Source organism: Malania oleifera, chromosome 9 (genome assembly GCF_029873635.1).
Source record: "Malania oleifera isolate guangnan ecotype guangnan chromosome 9, ASM2987363v1, whole genome shotgun sequence".
Taxonomy (NCBI): domain Eukaryota; kingdom Viridiplantae; phylum Streptophyta; class Magnoliopsida; order Santalales; family Ximeniaceae; genus Malania; species Malania oleifera.
The window spans coordinates 35105758-35126653 of NC_080425.1; the positions used below are offsets into that span (position 1 = coordinate 35105758).

General features: G+C 36.1%; 1 protein-coding gene and 1 long non-coding RNA gene across 3 annotated transcripts; both read left to right on the forward strand.

Moving 5' to 3' along the window:
• The first annotated feature begins 1153 nt into the window (after positions 1-1153).
• LOC131164213 (uncharacterized) lies at positions 1154-15058 on the forward strand. Of its 2 annotated transcripts, XR_009139231.1 has the most exons (3): positions 1154-3478; positions 5687-5989; positions 6167-6879. It is a non-coding gene; the product is annotated as an uncharacterized LOC131164213 (long non-coding RNA). The 2 variants fall into 2 exon arrangements; XR_009139230.1 differs by lacking the exons at positions 5687-5989; positions 6167-6879 and adding an exon at positions 14705-15058 and having other exon boundaries at positions 1164-3478.
• Positions 15059-15340: 282 nt separating this feature from the next.
• LOC131164214 (uncharacterized) lies at positions 15341-17747 on the forward strand. Its single transcript, XM_058121234.1, has 5 exons — positions 15341-16128; positions 16311-16590; positions 16739-16897; positions 16983-17129; positions 17302-17747. The coding sequence occupies exons 1-5, from the start codon at positions 16085-16087 to the stop codon at positions 17419-17421; spliced, it is 750 nt and encodes a 249-aa protein (XP_057977217.1). The 5' UTR covers positions 15341-16084; the 3' UTR covers positions 17422-17747.
• Positions 17748-20896: the final 3149 nt, after the last annotated feature.

Genomic DNA, 20896 nt, shown 5'->3' on the forward strand with positions numbered 1-20896 from the left:
TACAACAAAGAACTTATACTCATTAATATTTATTCAATTAAAGCAGTCATTTAACATAATTTAATAACTATGAATTAGAGGGTAGAAATCTGGTCCATTAGGATTGAAATATTATTAGGTAGGAAAAAAAGTACATATTATTTTTAAATTATATATTTGCTATGCACTTGAAGCCATAATCTCTCCACGAATAAAATTTTTTAAGGCAGTGTTTGGGAGTATAAATTTTGGACTTTGGATTTAGATTTGAATGTATTTAAACAAATTTCAATACAATTTTATGCCACATCTTGTCCAAATCCAATACAATTGCAAATCCAAGGCGTCCCTAAAGGTGAGGTAAGAATTTTTATTAGCTCTAGGCTCTAGCAAACATGTAGTCTTAGATTTGGATGAGATGTAATATAAAATTGTATTGAAATTTGTGCAAATCAATTCAAATCTAAATTCAAGGTCGGAAATCTATGCTACTATAATGTTAATCCAATAATATTTTATATATGTAAGAACAATTCACTAATATTTTAAATTTAATCAAAAAAAGAATAATAATTGTAGTGAGTCTTTAATTATATTAGCTAAAAATAAAGTACAGCAACTAACTCACAATTTCACTTAATTCAGATTCAATTTGTCAAGGTGTAGACAGAAAATCATATAAAAATTTGTCCATGTAGTTATTCTGTGTATGCGAAATACGTGACGATAATTTTCAATACTTGTTTTTAGCCCTACCTCCTCTCTAGCTAACGAAAGCAACCGAGTTGCCCCCACGGGCATGACGCGGTGAAAAGACATCAATACGTAAGAAAAAACATCGGGGGTTCAATTCCAGGTAAACTCACGAAATCAATGGTACCTGTGGATGGTGAGAATTTACTCTGTGAGCCAGCGGGGATTGTGGTTGGTGAGAGTTTTCTGTGAGTCAGCGGGGACCGTGGATGGTAATAGAGATGTGCCCCGGGAGTCGGGTCTCGCCGAACGTCCAACTGATACACGGAAGTCGTGTTCATATGTTGGACTTTACCTGATTCGCGAGACCTAAGGGGAGGACGCTGATCCATAGGTTTGGTGCCGCACTAGGGGGTCCGAAGGGTTTGTTGGTGTTGGACTTCCTATGTAATAAAAAAAAAAAAAAAAACCAAAAGCAACCGTGTCAACTCGTTTTCCACCTTCTTCATCTCACTGCTCAGCCACGCCGCGTACCTTTCCACCTCGCTCATGTTCTCCTAAAACCTCATGCTTTCGGCTGTCACCTCCAACGAATCATGCGGCTCCTCCACCTCTCGCCGCACCACCACCCACATCGGTAGCACGACGTGGTCGGCGTCTGAAGGCACAACTGCAACTTGTCGTGCAACGCGTAGGAAGTGCCTAATCAGCTGTTCTCCGCTGTGCAAACAAATTGGAGTCGTCTCGGCGCGGGGTCGTCTCGAAAAGAAGAGGAACGCTTTTGACTGCGAGAAGGGTATGTTCATGGCGGATACCATGCGGGCTACGGTGGTCCTGGTGCGCGACGCCGGCGAGCCGTCATCGGACGTCAAAACTGCAAAAGAAATCTAAAATACGTGTTGAGAAAGGGGTTCAAGGACGAGACCAGCGTAACAAATATCTACAATAGAGAAAGAGGGAGATGAGGAGGAACGGTTAGCTATGCTCGAGGGAGAGGAGGAGGAATGATCAGCCGTTCTTGATCCAAGAGTGAGAATTGATTAACATGCCCTCGAATCACGCATGTCCATATAGGACGCACGCTCTGCAAAAAAGAGAACCGCAGAACCGACTCTTTTTTTTTTCTTTTTTCTTAAATTGTTTACAAATTTAAAATTTTAACCTGCCGCTTTGCCATGTCACCACATTGTCGCTTTGCAGCCTCACCATTATAGCTTGCAATTGGTTCAGGTACGTCTACAAATCAGGCTTTATTGTCATTTTTGTTCATTTAATTTGGGGTTCCTCAACAACTAGCACCGCGAGATCCATTAGCGAATGGTGGCGATTGTACAAATTTGAAGGTCCAAAATCAAAATTTTCTTGTTAGGCTGCTTCAGTTGGGTTTTTGCAGTTCAATGGGTTCACTGCGGTTTCAGTTGGGTTTATTTTGGGTTTGAGAATTCAAATCATGGAGTTTTGAATCAAGATTTGGGTATTAAGGGTTCATTTGTCGGGTTCGGGTTTAGCAGTTTATGGTTGATGATGATTTGTGTTTGGTCAGTGCTGTGTACATCCTGGCAGAGAGGGGTTTCAAGGATGGGAGTTTGACCTAGCTACGGGGGGATCCTGGTAACTTTTGAGCGTCCATCAATGGCTGGTACATGGGACTCTTCATTTATCTCCCAATAGAATCTGATTTTGATGCGAGCAAGGAGTACAAAGGATATTTTTTAAGTCAACTTCTCCAAATTCAATTACCATTATAAAAAAGTCACTATTTAATTGTGAAAGTCGTAATGAACTCATAACACTAAAGAGGGAACTATAAGTCATGATACGTCCCAGACATGAACTCTTTTTCTGCCCATTATCCCGTTCAATTGTAATCTAATGCTTTTTCATGTTTCTGAGAATTTTTTATTTTTCTAGATTCTAAAAATCTACTAGCTTTTGGTCATTTAAAAACGAATTTCATCTATAATTTCAATTTTCCTTTCCTTTTTTTGTTTGTTTTTTGAGGGAAAAAGGTGGGGGGGTTTAGATCAAATTTGATTAACCCATTGCAAGTTTTAAAAGTCAGGAATTTGTGTCCACATACTGCATATCTTTCTGATCTTTAGTGGTTTGTTGGTCATCTAGGTATTTGGACCCTTTTGGTACTTGTTTTCATTTGAGAGCTGGAAAGACGTGTGTGGAATTCATTTTCTGGTGCATATGGAAATCATCCTTGATGTGATCGTCATATTTTGTATTATGTTGACATAATTCCAAAAAATATATTCCTAAATGATTCATTTCCTTTGTGAACACTTATTCAACTGCCTTTAATTTATGAATATTTCTTGATGCCCATTGCAAGTGTTGAAAGTCAGGAATTTGTGTCCATATATTGCATATCTTCTGATCTTTAGTGGTTTGTTGGTCATCTCCATAGTAGTATACTAGTAGAAGGCGTAGATTATGACTTGATCCAAGAGAGTTAGAACACCTTTCTATTTAGAAGAAATTGTGCTATTGTTTTCATTTGAAAGATGGAAAGATGTGTGTAGAAATCATTTTTTGATACTTGTTTTCGTTTGAAAGAGAAACCACTTGCTGGAAAGATGCATATGGAAATCATCCTGGATGTAATCTTCATATTTTGTATTATGGTGACATAATCCCAAACAATATGTTCCTAAATGATTCGTTTCCCATGGCAAACACTTATTCAACTGTCTTTAATTTTGGAGTATTTCTTGATGCCCTTTCGACTGGTGTTGTAGGATCAAAAGATTTTCCACAGAAGTTCTTCTCTTTTTTGGTGATGCCTGCAGAATTTGAGGTTAGCACTTTTAAGACCTGTTTTTTCTTGATTTTTTTAGAGCAGAACTTATAGGTGTTGTTTGTCTGTGAGTATATTCTTAATCTTCTTAAGTAGAGTTCCAATGCAGATTGGTACATAGCTACGCTATTTTGTTTAAGTCTCCTTGATAACAGTATTGAGTGGTTGGCAAATTTGTTTATGGTCTTGACCAAACCCGGAGCAGACTGGCTGGTCCAACCAGGTTCAACCAGAACTGGTCACCAGTGCCAACAATATTGAATGGCTGGAAAATCTGTTTATGATCTTGAGCATGGATTTTAAACCTGAGCAGACTGGATGGTCCAACTGGGTTCGACCAGAACTGGTCATCATGGCCACAAAAACAAGAGAGAGGATGCGCCATGCAGCTTCTTGTGCTCGAATCCAGCTCCTAAGATCTAAGAAGCATTTGACCTTTGAATCACCACCATACCAAGTTAGGTAGCTTGCTTTAATACAAAGTAATAACTATTGCTTGCTCAAGTAAATTATTAATGAATTAAAAACGTATTTCTCTCTTTTAAAATTTTTTTGACTCCAAATAATAATAATAATAAAATTTAAAAATATTTTAACATATAAATTTTATTTGGAATGTGTTAGTAATTATTTGAGTCTAATTGGCTATAGGTGACTATGGTTGGCATCGTAGATTGTGTGAAATATTATCGGTGTACTCTCTTTGTGTGTGTGTGTGTGTGTGTGGCTGGTTTGTACATGCGGTAGTGTACATTAGTCCTGCTGCCTGGGCAGGCTGAACTCAACCTATTCTGAGTCCTGTGATGCAGCACACATGCAAGAAGTATTTTAATTTATTGAATTTTAATTTAGGGTCACATCTTCAAGATTCTAGAGTATTATTATTAGGTAGAAAGATTTTAGGGTATTATTACAACAACAACAACAACAACAAAACCAAACCTTAAGTCCTACTAAGTGGGGTCGGCTATATGAATCCTTTTCCGCCAATTTATGCGATCATGGACCATTTCTTTTGACAAATTCAGGGATATTAAATCCTTACTCACTATTTCCTCCCAAATTATTTTAGGTCTACCCCTACCCCTTCGACTGCCCCCAATAGTAACTAACTCACTCTTCCTCACTGGTGCATTATGTGGCATACGTTGCAAGTATCCATACCATTTGAGTCGTCTCTCCCTTATTTTATCTTCTATAAGAGCTACAACTAACTTACCCCAAATGTGTTCATTCCTTAATTTATCTTTCAATGTTATACCATTTATCCATCTAAGCATTCTCATCTCGGTAACTTTTACTTTTTGGATATTATGTTTTTTCATCGCCCAACATTTCGATCCATATAGCATAGCTAGTCTTATAGCTGTCCTATAAAACTTCCCTTTCAGTTTTTAAGGGTATTCTATGTTCACAGAGCAATTTTAGTGTACTGTTATTTTAGGAAATAGTATTTTAGTTAATTTTTTTGAATTAGTTTTCTTAATCTCCAAGGATTGTAATCCTATAAAAGGTTTTCTATGTTGAAATATTTTCTAAAATAATTGATTTTTCAGAATGTCTAGACCAGGGCGCGACCAGGTGACCTTGGAAGTACGACCAGGTCTACTGAACACGAAGAAAGAATTGAATATATTCCAGACTGTGTCGACCAGGGCGCGACCAGGTCGATGCCCAGTTGACTTCAGAAATTTGCTTCGTGAATGGCGGCTAGTAAAACAGTTATTTAATAGATTGTTTAAATTTGAACAGATGTAACTATTCGGAAAAGGCATAATTCTATCTATTTAAAGATAGAATTAACTCCAAGAATAGATAGAAATATTCAATCATTCTCTCATTCTTTTTCTCTCATAAAACTTTCACAAATTATATCTTCTCCAATCTTGGGTTCTGTTTTTTGCAGAAATAGAATTCCGGAAATTTGTTCAGATTCTTCTAAGGGTGTTTGTGATCAGTTTTTTGTTTGTGTATAATGCAAACTGATATCAAATTATATTCTGGGTTTCATTGTATCCTGGAAATGTATTTTTTGACTCAATACACATCGATCTGGTGGGGGCAAATAACGTTTTAAGGAAAACGACATTGTAACGTGCCTTGGAAGTGTTTTCAGTTCTATAGCATTTTCTCTATTTTTTATTTAACAATCTTAAAACGTTATTGGAAAAATGGTCTGTTCTTCAACTTTGAGGGAATTCACTGCAGATTTTGTCAAACTTGAATGATTTGATGGAAGCAATTTCAAGCGCTGGCAGAAAAAGATGCACTTTCTTCTTGCGGGTCTCAGAGTGGTGTATGTTTTGACCACCCCCAAACTTGCTGTGAATGAGAATGAGACTTTGGCTCAAGGACGTGCAAGGCTAAAATGGGAACAAGATGATTATATATGCAAATGCCACATTTGCAATTCAATGTTAGACAATATGTTTGATTTGTATCAGAATATGGCTACTGCAAAAGAGTTGTGGGATGCACTTAAGGCGAAGTATTTCACAGATGATGCGACTAGTAAGAAATTTCTGACTGGAAAATTTTTCAATTATACCATGTTTGATAGTAGGCCTGTTGTAGAGCAGTTTTATGAAATTATGCATATCCTTAACCAGTTTAATCAACATAATATGAAAATGGATGAATGTATTTCTATTTTGTCTATTATTGATAAGTTACCTCTATCCTGGAAAGATGTTAGAAAATCGCTAAAGCATAGGAAGGATGATATGTCTCTTGAACAATTGGGCCAACATTTTCAAGTTGAGGAAGTGTTTAGGCAGAACCCGAAAGGTGCAGAAGAGCATACTTCCAAAGTGCATATGGTGGAAGAAGGAGACAATTTTAAACAGCCCCAACATCCCAGAAAAGGGAATCTAAAGAGGAAGTTCAATTGTGTCAAGAATCAAAATCAGAAAAAGAAAAAAAAAAAAAAGGTTCATGCTTCTATTGTGGAAAACCTGGATACTACAAAAATGAGTTTCGTCTTCTCAAGAAAAAGCAAAATGAAAAAAACTCTAGCAAGTTTGTGGTTATGATTTTTGAAATCAATGCTGTTGAAGATGACTGTGCACGGTGCAAAGACAAAAGTTCATTCTCAAAGTATGAATCGGTGGAAGATGACAATGTTATCTACATGAGAAATTCGTCCACTGCTGTAGTCAAAGGCAGAGGAGATGTCACCTTTGAATTTACTTCTGGAAAAAGTTTAACTCTCACTGACGTATACCATGTACCAGAAATTAGAAAAAAGTTAGTTTCTGGAAGCCTACTTAATAAGTTTGGCTTTAAGTTAGTGTTTGAATATGACAAATTTGTACTCTCCAATGGTGGAGTCTTTGTGGGAAAGGGCTATATGTATGAGGGTATGTTTAAGCTTAATATCAATAAAGTGAATGTTTCTGTTTATATTGTTGATTCACTTTCTTTATCGCATAATCGTTTAGGATATGTTAATGCTACAAAATTGCATGATATCGCAAATATGGAATTAATTTCTAGATATGTAAATGACATGGGTGATAAGTGCAATGTATGTATTAAAACCAAAATAACCAGAAAACCTTTTCCTAACAAAAGTTTATTCTTTACTTCAATTAGTGCATAGTGATGTATGTGATTTGCATGGTACACCTACCATAGGAGGCAAAAAATATTTTGTAACATTTATAGATGATTTTTCTAGATTCTGTTATGTTTATCTTATGCATATTAAAGATGAAGTAATTGATAAATTTAAGGTTTATAAGGCAGAAGTTGAAAACCAATGTGACACTAAGATAAAGTGTCTTAAATAGGATAGAGGAGGTGATTATCACTTCCCCGCCTATTATGAATCTGGAGGTGTGATACATGAAACATCTGCAGCATATACTCCACAACAAAATGGAGTGGCAGAAAGGAAAAACCGAACATTGGTTGAAATGGTCAATGCTATGATGTCAAATTTAGGATTAAGTGTGGTTATTGGGGTGAAGCCTTACTAACTGCTTGTCTTATATTAAACAAAGTTCCTTTTAAGAGGACAAAGACTTCTCCATATGAGTTATGTAAGAAAAGAAAGCCTAATTTAAAATATATTAAGATTTGGGGTTGTAGAGCAATTGTAAGGCTTCCTGAACCTAAGATAAGGAAATTAGGTGAGTGAGTAATAGAATGTGTATTCCTTGGCTATGCTGAACATAGCAAAGCTTATAGATTCTTGGTAATTGAACCAAATGATTCTATAAGAGTTAATTCAGTGATAGAATCTAGAGATGTAGGATTCTATGAAAATAAGTTCACTTCCATACAAAAGGTTAGTGATCGAAATAAATTAGTGGAGACTTTGAAACTACTTTGTACTAGTGGTGAACCTTATGAATAGCCTATGAGGAGTAAGAGGAGGAGAACAACAAAGTCTTTTGGACCAGACTTCATAATCTACCTAGTAGAAGATACAAGAGAATCACACTCTAGACAAACTATAATTTCACCAAGTGTGGAATCAGATCCTCTTACTTATGGAGAGGCAATGAAGTCTCAAGATTCTGCATTTTGGAAGGAAGCTATAAATGATGAAATGGATTCTATCATGGGTAATAAAACTTGGAAATTGGTTGATTTACCTCCTAGTTCAAAACCAATAGGTTGTAAATGGATTTTCAAAAAGAAATGAAGGTAGATAGAATAATTGACAAGTTCAAAGTAAGGTTAGTAGCTAAAGGCTTACACAAAAGGAAGGCATAGACTACTTTGATACTTATGCTCCAGTTGCTAAGATTGCAACTATAAGAGTCTTGCTTGCCTTAGCTTCCATCTACAAGTTCGAAATCCATCTAATGGATGTAAAAATTGCATTCTTGAATGGAGAATTGGATGAAGAAATTTACATGGAACAACTTGAAGACTTTATTATGCCTGGAAATGAATCTAAAGTATGTAAGTTGGTTAAGTCTCTTTATGGACTTAAACAAGCTCCAAAATAGTGGCATGAAAAATTTGATCAAGTTATTCTTTCTAAAGGCTTTAGGATACATAAATCTGATAAATGTGTATATAGTAAGTTTAATAGAAATAAAAGTGTAATTATTTGCTTATATGTTGATGATATGTTAATTTTTGGTACTGATTTTGAAAGTGTTGAAAGTGCTAAGAAACTTTTGTCATCTAATTTTGATATGAAAGATATGGGAAATGCATATGTGATTATGGGTATTAGAATAGTTAGAAACAATTTTAAATTGATTCTCACCCAATCACACTATATTGAAAAGATATTGAAAAAGTGCAAATCTGTTAGCACACCTCTTGATGCAAATTTGAAATTATATCCTAACACTAGTAAAGCAGTAAATCAGTTAGAATGTGCTAGAGTTATTGGTTGCTTGATTTATGCTATGACTTTTACTAGACCTGATATTACATTTGCTATAGGTAAACTTAGTAGATATACAAGTAATCCTAGCGATATCTATATATAGAGTGTTAAAGAATTTAAAAAATACTATGAAGGATATCCTACTGTTTTAGAAGGATTCATAGATGCCAGTTGGATCACCGATCGTAATGATCATACATCAACTAGCAGGTGGATATTTTCCCTTGGTGGAGGAGCTATCTCTTGGGGTTCAAAGAAGCAAAGCCTTATAACAATTCCACTATGGCATCAGAATTTGTGGCTTTAGCTTCTTGTAGCAAAGAGGTAGAATGACTTAGGAATTTGCTATTAGAAATTCCATTTTGGCCAAAGCCTATGCCACCTATATCTTTGCATTGTGACAGTGAGGCAACTTTGTCACGGGCATATAGTAATATATATAATGGTAAATCCAGACATATTGGCCTAAGACATAGTTATGTGAGGCAATTAATTATTGATGGAATAATTACCATAGATTTTGTGAGATCAAGCCAAAATTTGGCTGATCCATTAACAAAAGGACTTGCAAGAGACATGGTCTGGAAAACATCAAAGGGGATGAGACTTAAATCCATAACCCATAGTCACCAGTGATGGAAACTCGACTCAACACTTGAAATATTTAAGCTCTTGAGTTCAATGAGCAAAGTACATCATATGTAGTGACTGGAAGCACTAAAATGCATGTCACATAATCCATCCCAAGGAAAATAGTGCTTTGTATCTATAATGTGAAAAAGGTGAAGGTTGAGCTTAAGCTTTTAATAAGATTATAATAGGTTCTGTGAGGTACTTTAATTACAAGGGTACCCTTTGATAAACCTACCGATATGAGTGTCAGAAGTGGTGTCACTTCCTATGAGAAAAAAATTATCTCTAGAGCACTTATTAAACTGGGATATCGTTGCAAGGCCAATCCACGCATCGGCTTTTGGTAACACCCAAAGATTTGATAATTTATGTGTGATATGTATCTGGTTAAATAAAAAATCATTGTTAGTTCAAAGTTCGTCTACTATGCAATCCTGATTAACTTTGATATGTATTCACTAAGTGAACGTTCAAGTTCTAAAAATACCTTCATTTATGCATAAATTTTCTTTTATTTGAATAAATTGTTTTTCATCTATATTTTGAAAATGGTGGGGGAATGTTGAAATATTTTCTAAAATAATTGATTTTTCAGAATGTCTAGACTAAGACGTGACCAGGTGACCTTGGAAATGCAACCAGGTCTACTGAACACGAAGAAAGAATTGAATATATTCTCAACTGTGTTGACTAGGGCTTGACCAGGCTCAACCAGGGCTCGACCAGGCTCGAATAGGGGTGAGCAAACGGTCGGTTCGGGGAAATTTGGTTAATTAACCGAATTAACCAAAAATTTCGGTTAATCATTTCCATTAACCAAACCGACCGAATAAGGGATGTTAACCGAATTTAATCGAAATTATTAAAAACAGAATATAATTATAAATTTTTACCAATTTTGCAACTCACTGCTGCGCCCTCAGCTCCCTCGATCTCCCTCTGTCCTACAATGGCTCAAGTCCATCAACCTCTACAGTTAAAGATCCCTGGAACCCACCCCACTCCCCTCCGTCGTTGAACCGACGCCGGAAGTCATCGAATCGGCATTGGAAGTCATCGAAGCCCTGGAACCAGAGGACGCTGTAGACGATATCGAGGAGAAAGAAGAATAAAGACAACAAACCATCGATGAGGTTTATGGGATGATACAGGGCCGTTGCGTCAGCAGGGTGAAGTTTGACACCCGGCCGGTGAATCCCTGGTGAGGCTGCCGCAGAAGCTAAAGAAGTCGGCGAGTGCGAAGTCGGCATTCGCGCATTTCAAGGAGAGCGATGTCGTTGAGAGCCGCCGGCCGGCCACCGTGAGGGAGGGGAAGGCTGGAGCGACGGAGCATTATGGGGAGGCGGAAGACGAGGTCGACACCAGGGCCGATGATTTCATCAGCAGGTTCAGGCAACAGTTACGTGGCTTTTCCTTTCAACAATCAGCAGCAGCCAACAGGGGTGTATATTAATTTATGTTTGAAATTTAATTAATTATTAAATCGGTTAATCGGTTAACTGAATTTATATTCCCTGTTCACCGAACCGAGATCTGTATCACCGAATTTTGGTGAAGTCCAACCGAACTGACCGAACCGGTTTTTTTACCCGAATCGAACCGACCAATTTCGGTCGGTTAAATTGGTTAATTTGGGTTTCCTCGAATTATGCTCACCCCTAGGCTCGACTAGGGCAGGACTAGGTCGATGCCTGGTCGACTTCAGAAATCTGCTTTGCGAATGGTAATTAATAAAACGGTTATTTAACATATTGTTTAGATTTGAATAGACGTAACTATTCGGAAAAGACATAATTTTGTCTATTTAAAGACAAAATTAACTCCAAGAATATATAGAAATATTCAATCATTCTCTCATTCTTTTTCTCTCATTAAGCTTTCACAAATTATATCTTCTTCAATCCTGGGTTCTGTTTTTTACAAAAATAGAATTCCATAAATTTGTTCAGATTCTTCGAAGGGTGTTTGTGATCAGTTTTTCATTTGTGTATAACGCAAACTGATATCAGATTATATTCTGGGCTTCATTGTATCCTGAAAACGTATTTGTTGATTCAATACACACTGATCTGGTGGGGACAAATAACGTTTTAGGGAAAACGACATTGTAACATGCCTTGAAGTATTTTCTGTTCTGCAGCATTTTCTCTATTTTTTATTAAACATCCTATGTATTTGTTTTATTTAGAGGTGAATGGAGAATTGAAATAATTAGATGATGGTGCTGCATCAAGTTTTATCAAAGAAAACTCTAATTCGATATGCCTGTCAATTATTTTACAAGGTTCGCAATTTCAGCTCAAGTTGGCAGTCGCCATGGCTGTCATTGTTTGATGGGGTTGTTCCACTTAAATTTGTAGTTGGAGCCTGGAGGTTTCACAATTTCAACTTAAATCACCTTGCATCACCACCATCTTTGTCATTGTCCTTCATCAACTCCAGCTGAACTTCTCTGGTGTCCTAAGCCAGTCATTCTTGAATCACAACCTTCTGATTTTTAAAAAAGAATAAAAAATAATAAAAACAGATAAAAAATAAAAAGGATGGTTACTTTCAACTCCACATTGGACAAGTTTGATGCTAGGATGCACAAGCTCTTTATTCTTTACCCCTTTGTTTAGTTCTTTGATCCTAATAATTTCAAATTTTAAGAAAATGGTTCCCCTTTGAGCCTACAAAAGAAAAGGTACTCCCCAAAGAAATGGTGCAAGAATGCGAGGAAATTTTGGATGTGTTGACGTTAGAGACTGAGCCCCAACTCTTTGAATTCATCCTTCCAAGTAAACTTGCCATCTGCACTTCCTTAGGCTCTTCCATCAGGAGGTCCTATTTTGTTTTGAAGCCAGCACATTACGTTGGTCCCCCTCAAGCATGGTCACGATCTAGGTTCTTCATCCTTCGGATTTTAAAATTAAAGGTTGAATTCTTTCTAATTGGGGGCGAATGATACAACACTCAATCAAGAGATTTTTTTTTAGTTACTTTGCTAACTTCTATTGTATTTTTGTTTGTTTTATTTAGGATATTTTTTTATCAGGGTCATATATTAAAGATTTTAATGTATTACAATTTAGGAAGCAAGGTTTTAGGATACTGAAGAACTAGTGTTTTAGTTTATTTAGGTTTCTTAAATTAATTTTCTCATGCTCCAAGCATTGTAACTTGTAAGCCTATAAAAGGCCTCCAATGTATCAGTTTTATTCAGACTTGAATGGAGAATTAAAGTTGTCGGATATTGGTCTTGCACCATACTATCTCCAAATTCTCCCCGAGTCTCTAGTCCCCATGTCTATATTCTGCCATGTCCCTAAAAATTCACAACATGCCCAAAAGATACCAAATAAGAATGCTTGGACTTCCATTAGGTGAAGCATATAAAGTAGAATTTGGCTGATCTGTTGAGTGACAGTCTTTATAAAGATTTCTCTATCTTGCTTACACCTCCAATAGAACTACTGGCACCAAATTTCTAAAGACTCTATCTTGCACCTGCTTCTTTGTATTTGCCTTTTTAGTTGCCCATTTTGTTTTATGAAGAACGAACTCTGCTGGGAAAAATTCATATGGTTGCAATTCCTTTCTCGTTCGCTTTTTATTCCCCCCAGTTGAATTCAGGGGTTTGGGGTGGGGGATATGACTTGCCCTACAAAAATTTCCAACTGGAAATGAAGAAGCAGATGGGGGGAAAGTTTAGAAAATCTATATGGCCCACTAATGCTACAGTTTCTTATTTCTAGATGTAAGATTGGAGGATTGGCCATACTGAAAATACACAATAAGCTCTGAAATTGGATGATAACATGAGTGTAATCTAATAATCATACTTCATGTGGTGCACAGGTCAACATAATGTTAATTAGATCCTTCAATAACTGGAAATAGTTTAATGTCTATCCACTTTAATGTTCTCTCTTCATTTTTCATGATTGTTTTCAACAGTTGCTCCACCCACAAAAGTGGGAGCTTCTTAACCTTGTTTTTCAACAATAATATACCTCAAATTCAGGTTTTATTTTTATTTTTAACTGGCCCATCTTTTATTCTGGTTGGGAAGCAACTCATATTAATTATTTCCCTAAATGCCGATTTTGTCAAGTTGCCATTTGTTTTCTTAAGCGGTCTCGTGGGGATGGACCTTCACTGCCTCAGTTTTAGAGAGCCACATGGTGATTCTTCCTTGGATTGATCAGTCATTTTCTATTCAGATGCACTGGGGTTCCTACAAATTTAGATGCTCTCCAATTTGCTTGTTGAGGCATTAGAATTTAGATGATGCGTGTTTTTATAAAATATTTAAATATAAGCTTCCTAAGAGAAAAAGATCTAAACTTGCTTGCTTTCTGATATCCAAAGGAAAAAGGTCATTCTTTCTTCATCTTCTCTTTCTTTCCTCTATTTCTTGTTATTTGTTTATTTATTTAGTTTTTGTGAAAAAGGAGGAAGGCTGTAGGGAAGTTTCTCTTTTTCTGTGTAAAGAATAATGGGTATATGTCCACTTTGCCCTTTGAAAAAAGGTCTTCTGGACGGCATTAGGTTCAATGGTTTTTGAAAATAGAATTCTGGTGACATGAGAATTAAATAGCCATGATATTTTCTCATGGGATGGTGCTAAGGTGCTTCTATTTGGTGACTAACTCAATGAAAATTTAGGCAATCCAGCTGGTCCTTGGAGTTGATTTTCTCATTTCCACTTTTAACCTAAATGAGTAATATAGGATTTGGAATATGATTATGAACCGTGATCATGACCTTTCCTTTCATTGATTTTGTCATATGCATCAACATCAATCATTGACTTCATTCTGCCTAAGATTGGTCTTTCATTAAAGTCACTGCTCTGCAGTTAATTGTCACCTAGTAAAATATTGACACATTAATGGTACAATACATGTTACCCTTGGTTCCTTTTGAAGCAAAGTCATGCAGCTTTCTGATGGATTTTTCTGATATTTTCTTTTTAATTCTGGGCAAGTGGCAATATGACCTTGGCAGCAAATTACAAAGAAACTGGACTGGCTGGAATTTAGTAATAAATGGCTGATATAAATACACAGAAAAGCTCTAATTATTTTGTCTGTATTGTGCGTTTTTTTTAAAAAAAAAAAAAAATTATGTATTAGGTTTCTACAATGTTTTCCTATATTTTTTAATAGGAAAGTGTAGGAAAATAGTTGAAACTTGATTTTTGTGTGTATATTAAATTGTACAACACTTTGTTTTAATTGTTTTTAATTGTGCAGCATAACCAGGGAAACACAACCAAGGCTGTTGGCAATGTAAAGATGCTGCACAGAGAGATCGGCTTGGGATTAATCTTTACACCAGTTGAAGATGCCTTCCGGAAAACAGGGGAGTGCCTAAAAGCAAAGGGCTTCCTTGATCACCAAAAGTTATAGTCATGGAGCCTTTCGGAGCTGAACCTTTTACAGGACTGCCTTTTTAAAAAAGAAATAATAATTAATCAGTTGCAATAATTCCAATCTAAATAGAATGTTTTTCTATTATAGAGCTTGATCACTCCCTTTCATTTTTTATTATATTTGTGGAAAGTACTTTTAAAACTTCCATTTAAATTTATGTTCTTTATAGTGTGAGATTTTACTGTTTCAGTTATCATCATCATCACACGCGCACACATATAGAATCATGTCAATCTTAATGCTTATGCTCTGGTTCTTAACTATTGAATGGTTTAAGAAATATCCATACCCTGTGAGTTAATGGGAATCAACCAGGATATTTTTTTTTGTGGGGGCGTGGGTGGGTGAAAGACTCAATTATATATATATATATATATATATATATATATATATATATATATATGTATGTATGTATGTATTGATATATGAAGAGATGCAGATGGTGGATTAAAGAAAGACTCAATTATATATATATATATATATATATATATATATTGATATATGAAGAGCAAGGATAATGGAGACAATGGATGGTTGCTCCACAAGGTACTGTTACTACTGCACCTTGGCAAGGACTAGGAGTCCTTAAATTAAGCGAGAGAAGGGTTTTGTCCTCATCTTGAGGTTTAACCATATGGTATGGCAGTTTGGGCTTTCCACAGGCACGTGATTGAGGGGCTTAAGTAGGGATTTTGTCACCCCATAAGCAAGCAAGAAAACAAGCAGCAAGCTTGGGGTGATGTATAAACGAGAGACACTTCAACAATTAATTAGTCTGGCTTTAGTTTTAGTTATTTTCTGAGTTCTACTTTCTCTACTTTTTCACTTTATCTATTTTTTCGCTTTTAAAAGCCCACCAACACTCCATGTGCGCATCATCTTCCCCACCACCCCATAATGCTTGCTGCTCTTTTACAAGGGAAGCATCTTCTTTTTTAGAGAGAGAGAGAGAGGGAGAGAATTGCAGTTTTAATCATGGAGGTTCTACTGGCATTTGCATGTGCATCAATCACCCCGGCCCACTTACAATATTCTGTGTATCCACCACTTGGTCTCATCCCCTCAATTCAATATTGAGCCCCGCATACTCTCTCTCACTCACTCTCTCTCTCTCTCTCTCTCTCATCCTCACTTGGCTGAGTTTTTCGTGTGAAAAATCTGCCCGCCTGGAATTGATCTAGCAGTTGATGCATTATCTGCATGCAGCCTGAGATGAGTAGCACAGAACCTTGCAGTCGATCTTGGTGCACTACTGTGGACTTCCCTATATTCCTAAACAATCTCCATAACTTTCATTCAGTTCTAAATTATTCTACTCGATCGATTTTGATAAATCAGAATTGTATATGCCATGGGATTAATTTTCATCGTTATTATTGTTTTTCTTTTTTATTTTTGATTTTTTAAAACTGGGTGCTGAAGGTAGGTCTATAAGCGAGGACTCGCTTAGAAGGTACGTGTACTTTGCAAGTGAAAGCTGCATACAGGAATTACTGCTATCAGCTTCAGATGCCAACAAGCAGGTCGAGAATGGGGATGGAAATGGGAATGGGAGTGATGCTTGGAAGGTTCTGGCAGTGGACAACGGGGTAGAGATATCAAAACGCAGATCGGGCTCACTTCACGTCTTTCGTAGCCGTTGGCTCGTCACTTCTGTCTCGTCCCACCAGTTCATTACTGTCGCCAACGCCATTGATGCTGCTAAAGTATCTATCTCTCTCTATCTCTCTCTCTCTCTCTCTCTCTATATATATATATATATACACCGAATTAATTAATTCCAAGTGAAGAAAAGTTACTGAAATTCACACCAAGATAATGAATTGCTTGATTAATTTTTTGGATTTATATCAGCAATGGGATCCAGATTTGGTGGAAGGAAGGTATATAAAAGATCTGGAAGATAACCTCAGCATCATCCGTCTCAGGTTTGGGGACAGCTCTAAACCTCTTTTCCGAAACAGAGAATTCATCGTCTACGAGCGACGCGAAACTATGGACGATGGCACCCTGGTATTGACCAAACTTTGGTTAATTATTTCCTGAGAAATTGGAAGTATATGCCACAAACACACGTACGTATATTTGTATACTGCAGGTTGTGGCAGTAGCTTCACTCCCAAAGGAGATAGCAGCTGGGTTGCATCCAAAGCAAAATAATTCAATCAGAGGGCTGTTGTTGCAGTCGGGATGGGTGGTGGAGAAGCTTCAAGATGACTCCTGCATGGTTACTTATGTTATTCAGGTATTCTGATCGGACTGCTCAAATCCTCCACTCCCCTGCGAATAATTTACCATCCTAATGAAGGAAAGAAACAATTTCTTGGGCTGAAGCACTTGAAATGCTACCAAATAATAATTGACCGAAGGCTCATTCATTTTTATTTTTTATTTTTTATCTTTTATTTTTAATTCAGCTAGATCCAGCAGGATGGCTGCCAAAGTGCTTCGTGAATCGACTCACCACGAAGCTTGTTATGATCATCGAAAACCTTACTGCTCAAGCCCAAGCTTGTCCAAGCTCTAATGCTAGCTGATACTTGCGATTAATTAGATTCTGTAAAATTATCAAAGGAACAGATCCCAGCAGAGTCTTTTATAGCCATGCCATCATAATAGTTGAACACCATGCAATACCTATTCTCTCTCTCTCTCTCTCTCTCTCTCTCTCTCTTCCTCTCTCTCTCTCTCTCTCTCTCTCTCTCTCAGGCTAGCCTGGCGGGGCAATTGATTGTATATGTTGGTGTGTTCATGGGAATACTTTCAATCCCTTTTCTCGTTCTGTTTATTTATGGACAAAGTTGAATGGAGAAAAGACCTCTGCATATCTAAGGAGGATGTCACGACTGACCAAGTTTCGAAATTATTGGGAATTCATCAACCATGATGTTCTGAATACGCTTCAATGGCTTCTGCTTCAGAGGTAGATATTGGGAGTGGTTGGGGTGGAATAGCACTTATTGGAGCTTTACAGCCATAGCCCCAAAGAAATTAGGATCCAGCCAAAAGCATGACTGACTTTTTGCCAATTACTCTCAACTGCCCAACCTACCTAATATTGGTGAAAGTGAGTTTCATCTAATTATTGGTCTCACCTTAGGGACTCAAGATTTCATCAAAATTGGTAGCTGTATCTACCCACACACTCCAGTTTATCAGTGTTGCAAATTGGCTCGTTATCCCAATTAAAGCTAATAAAGTGCCCGAATGCAAAACGGTTCTATAACAAGATTCAAGCAAACATTGCACAAGCAATTAATGAAATGAACAGAGAAAATTAAGGGTGGTTTGTTCAGTTGCGAAAGTAATTTTTAATTTTTATTTTTATTTTTAAAAATATATATAAAATATTTTTTATTTTTTATTATTTTACACATTTGTATGAAATAAACGAATAACAATAAAAAAAATTTGAAACTATTTTTGGAAAATAATTTTGGTTTTTATTTTAAAATTTTTAAATAATTGCAAAAAAAAAAAAAAAAACCTTGTTTTTTAATTTTTAAAATTCATAAAGAAAAATTAAAAAACTGTTATGAAAATTATAAAAGATTAATGGTTGTCACCCTTCGTTTTTCTATCATCATAAATTCTTTACTATTCTTATTGCCATATAAAAGGGTACAATCTTTCTCTCATTTTGACACTCATTGCATGCTTGAAGTAGGTAGATAAATAGAAAGGATGAGAGGAGTGTTGGGCTTTATGGAACTTAGTTGCATTTGATCCGGATGATGACCCGACTTGAATTAATGCTGCATGATTTTTTTTGGGCTCATTTTGTAGCCCATTGGAAACCTTGTGCCCAGCATATCAAATTATTATTTTTTGGTGATTAGGTTTGACCGTCATTTTGAGAGCGAGAGAGGAAACATTGTATATTCGCACTCTCTGATTTTCTTCCTGATTATATATCCCTACAACTCCGTGGATGTAGGCAAAATTGTTGAACCACATAAATATTGTCTTTTGTGTGATTATTTTTCTTTGGCGTGGATTGTTTCTCTATTTTTTGTTTCTCATAGGATATGAGAATTTCGTGTTAATTCCCTACAAGAAGAAGAGAGATAGAGAGAAGAGAGATATTTTGTAAGGCTGGTTCCAAATCATCTTGAAATTCCTTTTGAGATAGTGAAATTTTTTATCACATTCGCACATAGAGTGGGTATAGCCGAACCACGTAAAATTTCTGTCTCATCTCTATTTATTTTCTTAAACTATCTGAGATATTTCTTTAAATCTTATTTAATTTATTTCTTGTAAGTTTTACTTCACAAGAGCATAATATTTTCCAGAAGAGAATATGTCTTTTAAAGTTTAAAAAGTATCAATCGCTAGAAGAGATGATAAGATAGACTTCTTGAAAATGCTATATATTTAATCTCCCGAATAAATAGACCTCCTAAAGAGGCTATGTATCTAGTCTTCAAAAGATATGGTAAATATTTACCTCCAGAAGAGGGTATATTTTTAACCTCTGGAATATAGTATATTTTTAACCTCTCAAAGATATGTTAAAATCAACCTTCTGAAGAGGTGAGACGTTTATCCTCCAGATAAGGTAGTACATTTAATCTCTGGAAGAGGTGACAAATTATTACTCATTTCCATATTGTAACTGAAATCATACTCCTAAAGAGTACAAATTGAGAGAAAAAAATGTTCCTGAAGAAACATATTTAAGTATCCCCGGAAGGATGAAAGTAGTATTATATCTATTATTATCTCAGTTTTATTTTAATCTCCAAACCATCGATGGTTTCAACAATCTCAGGAAAACTGTTGATGGTTTCAAACAACCGAAAGGCTATATGATAGAACATGGGAAAATTTGGTTTGGTAAGTGACCAAACCATTGACGGTTTCATGTGGGCTAGCATGCTTATAAATAGGAATTATCTTTTTTTTTTTTTTTGGAGAAAGCTCTCTCTCTCTCTCTCTCTCTCTCTCTCTCTCTCTCTCTCTCTCTCTCTCTCTCTCTCTCTCTCTCTCTCTTCATTTTCTTGTGTTTTCCCCTCTCTAAAGCCCTCCTGAGCTCTCTCTCGCTCTTCGATCGCTCTCTCTCCCTCCTCTTGGCTTGCCGACTCCTCTCTCCTTGGCAAGTTTAAGGAGAAGTTAGGGTTTTCCTCCGAACGTTGTAAGCTGATTTTTAAGAACAGGTAATGGAAATAGATTATGTCGGTTATTTTGAAATATGAACCAATTAAACTGGGGTATTTGGATATAGAAATGTTATATATGATTTCTAAATGAATCAAGCATATGGAAATGATGTTTTTGTTTATTATATATGTATTTGGGGAAAACTAAAGTGAGTAGGGTAATCATCTCATTTTTCCTGTAAAACTTATATTATGAGTTAAATAAAATTATGGAGATGATCATACCCTTGTTTTCAGCAAAAATATATTTTCCCCGGGTAGTTAGTATATTATGATATATAACTCAAATTGTGTGGCATGAGAATGATTATTATTGCATAATTAAACCTATTGGTTTTTATGATATAGTATGGTAAAAGTTATGATTTTATACTGAACTCAGAAAATGTTGAGAATATCGTGAAATTATGAAATGACGATTTGATACTGAGTTATAAAATGACGGTTTAATACCGAGTTATGATATGACAGTTTTATACCGATATGTGAAATGATGAATTATGAAATGATAGTTGATACCGAGTTATGATATGACGGTTATACCGATATGTGGAAATACTGATATGTTTTATACGTTGAGAAAATGAGATCGTTTAACTATTTTTATTATGTAAATTGCATTATATGGTTACAGATTTATGTAAAGGAAGCTCCATACCGTAGCTATAGACGAGAATCAATGCAGTCATACTGTTCTGAGAGTGTTGGTAATTGGATAGTCAATTTGGCTAGAGAAGGGTTGTGTACTCCCCTAGAGTCCGAACTAGGCTGGGTAGGCAAATTAGACTTACAGACAAGTATGTTGACTTAGCCTGGTGGTAGGCCAGCCATGGCTAAGTCCAGTCTTCGG

Bases quoted from the DNA above. Each gene is read 5' to 3' on its own strand.
- LOC131164214 (XM_058121234.1), top strand. From the start codon at position 16,085: ATGCAGCCTGAGATGAGTAGCACAGAACCTTGCAGTCGATCTTG. The intron at 16,898-16,982 runs GTATTGACCAAA...TGTATACTGCAG, and splicing joins CTATGGACGATGGCACCCTG to GTTGTGGCAGTAGCTTCACT. The intron at 17,130-17,301 runs GTATTCTGATCG...TTTTTAATTCAG, and splicing joins TGGTTACTTATGTTATTCAG to CTAGATCCAGCAGGATGGCT.